At 38.3% G+C, this 2,242-nt stretch overlaps 1 protein-coding gene across 1 annotated transcript; it reads right to left on the bottom strand.

Moving 5' to 3' along the window:
* Positions 1 to 1,096: 1,096 nt before the first annotated feature.
* LOC114760701 (uncharacterized) lies at positions 1,097 to 1,887 on the bottom strand. The gene has a single exon (XM_028949988.1). It carries the CDS (start codon positions 1,842 to 1,844, stop codon positions 1,314 to 1,316), a length of 531 nt encoding a protein of 176 aa, XP_028805821.1. The 5' UTR covers positions 1,845 to 1,887; the 3' UTR covers positions 1,097 to 1,313.
* Positions 1,888 to 2,242: the final 355 nt, after the last annotated feature.

The following is a 2,242-nucleotide window of genomic DNA, read 5'->3' as shown; positions in this document are numbered from 1 at the left end:
CCTCTTTTGTTCAGTAGTTACAACTGGCTTAAGCAATAAAGATGTTGATGACATTAATAAAACCAATCATGGATTTTCTATTAAGACTTACGAGTTTAAACCTGTGCTGTGGGCTGTGTTGTCACTCACATCACAGCCTCTACAATCAAATGTTAGGACTCGTGAAATTGAGCATAATCTTTTCATTCTCCTATATAAATTGATCTAAAAGGCTTGTACTTTGTGCACGCGTCAAAGCCAACCAGCTCTAGCATGAGAGATGAATTGGCCCAAAGGGCACGGGCCATCACCAGCAAAGCCTTTTGGGATGAATAGGCCCTAGACAAAAGACACAGAAGAACGTAGGCTTTTCTGAAAAGAATGTGTTACTTGCTGTGTAATTTTAGCAACTTTTAAAATGTTTCTGCCCAAATACCTTTTCTAATGCAAATATGCTATCAGCTACACTACAAATCAGAAGTGATCATGAACAACCTCATGTGAGAGCTTCAAGAGTTTTAATTATTTATAACTTTTGCAGAATGAAATTTTACTGACATTCTAAGTATATTTTGGTTTTAGAAAACAAAAGAAAGCCAAAAGCGCCCTCCACAAGCATCACCTAACGTGTATCTAAAAAGGTCCTGAAAGAAGTACCAGCAAATTTAGAAGGCAGCTTCAAGAAATTTTCAACACTTAATCTGTTCATTTGTACTCGACACTCAAGTTTAATGCTTGTACTTCTCATAAGTAGAAGCCACCCCTATGTTGGATAAGCTGTTCATGCTAGTAGAATGGAGAGCGGGAAAACGAGCTTGATCACATCAGAGCTAAAGCTGAGGGTTAGAGGGAACGTGCGTAGCTCTTTTTGCATTCTAAATGATGCAAAAATCAACTTTACTACTTAGTGGCAGATATCGAATGTCACAGAATCTCATCTTGGGATATTTAATCATTTTATTCATTTGATGACCAACACCGTTAAATACATGCATGAGCGAAAGGCTCTCACAATGTTACCAGTTACCAACCATAGAAACAGTAAAACCAATCTGTCGAAGTGTTAGAGCAAGCGATAGAACAGTAATCCACCAACAAAAGGTAAGATCAAGCCAAATGAGACAAGAAAAAAATCGCAGCATTCGATAAGCTGCGTCTAATGATTAATGGCATCAATCTCACAGAATGGCCAAACACCCAATACTATTGATTCAAAGTTACATTCAATTTAACAGTACAAAGAATTCTATTATTATAAACTTGAAACATATCGCTTAGTAACTCATCAAGAAACAAATTTTGATGAAGAGTGGGAGAGGGGGACATACCATCTCTTACTCATCTAACTGCGTAAGCTCAGCTTTTAATTGCTCAATCTTCAACCCCATTGACCTCTGTAAAGCTGCCTTCTCGCTTTCGGGCAACTTAGCCAACAGTCCCTCGAACATTTCCAATACTTCAGAGACAGCAGCACGAGCACACTCGGCTTCTTCGTTGAAATACACAGTATCTTTTGAATCCAACGCTGCCTCTATTTCTTCCCTTGCTTCACCAAACTTCAGATTAATCATATCCACCTCCCTGTCCTTGTCCAACTCGGTGCCCGAACTACCCGACCCGGAACTGTAGCTCCTCAGATCATACTGCTGGGTCATGAAATGTGATCGAGGAATCATCGAAAAAGAGTGGAAATTTGAGGTGGCTATGGTGGGAATCGATAGTTCTGGAGATGAAGGCCGGTGCGAAGAAGATATTGACAGAATTGATGAAGGCATAAGTGGAGAAGATGAAGTGGATTTTGGATAGTGACGAAAAGGGTATCGGTAGATCACATTAAAGATAGAAACTTTTGCGCTTCGATTCATTTTTGCGATTTTTGCTTCCGCACTTCGCAGAGAGAGAACAATTGAGGCGTAAGAGAACTACGGTTCAGCTTAAACCCCAATGAGGGTTTTAAGCATTTGATGACGTTTGATCAAGCAAGACCCAGGCCTAGAAAATGGGAGGCAGTAACGAGGGAAGGTGAAAACTCGGAGTTATATATTTCTAATAAGTTTTAATCTGAATAATTTTTTTTATTATGACAAAATTTACAAAGATAAGGATCATTCAATCAAAATCTCATCATAATCCTACGACATCAATTTTAGTCTATTTAAAGATCATTTTTAACTTTAAAAGTCAAAAGTTGTTGAGTTATTCTTTCTTTTAGGTACTATGAGAAAAATAAAGAGGAAGAGAAGAAAAATTTTAATGAGTGCTG

The sequence above is a fragment of the Neltuma alba genome, unplaced genomic scaffold (genome assembly GCF_004799145.2).
Source record: "Neltuma alba isolate B1F8T4 unplaced genomic scaffold, ASM479914v2 tig00001640_pilon, whole genome shotgun sequence".
NCBI classification, from domain to species: Eukaryota; Viridiplantae; Streptophyta; class Magnoliopsida; order Fabales; family Fabaceae; genus Neltuma; species Neltuma alba.
The sequence above is the reverse complement of the archived record's forward strand: the minus strand, read 5'-3'. Positions and strand labels throughout refer to the sequence as shown.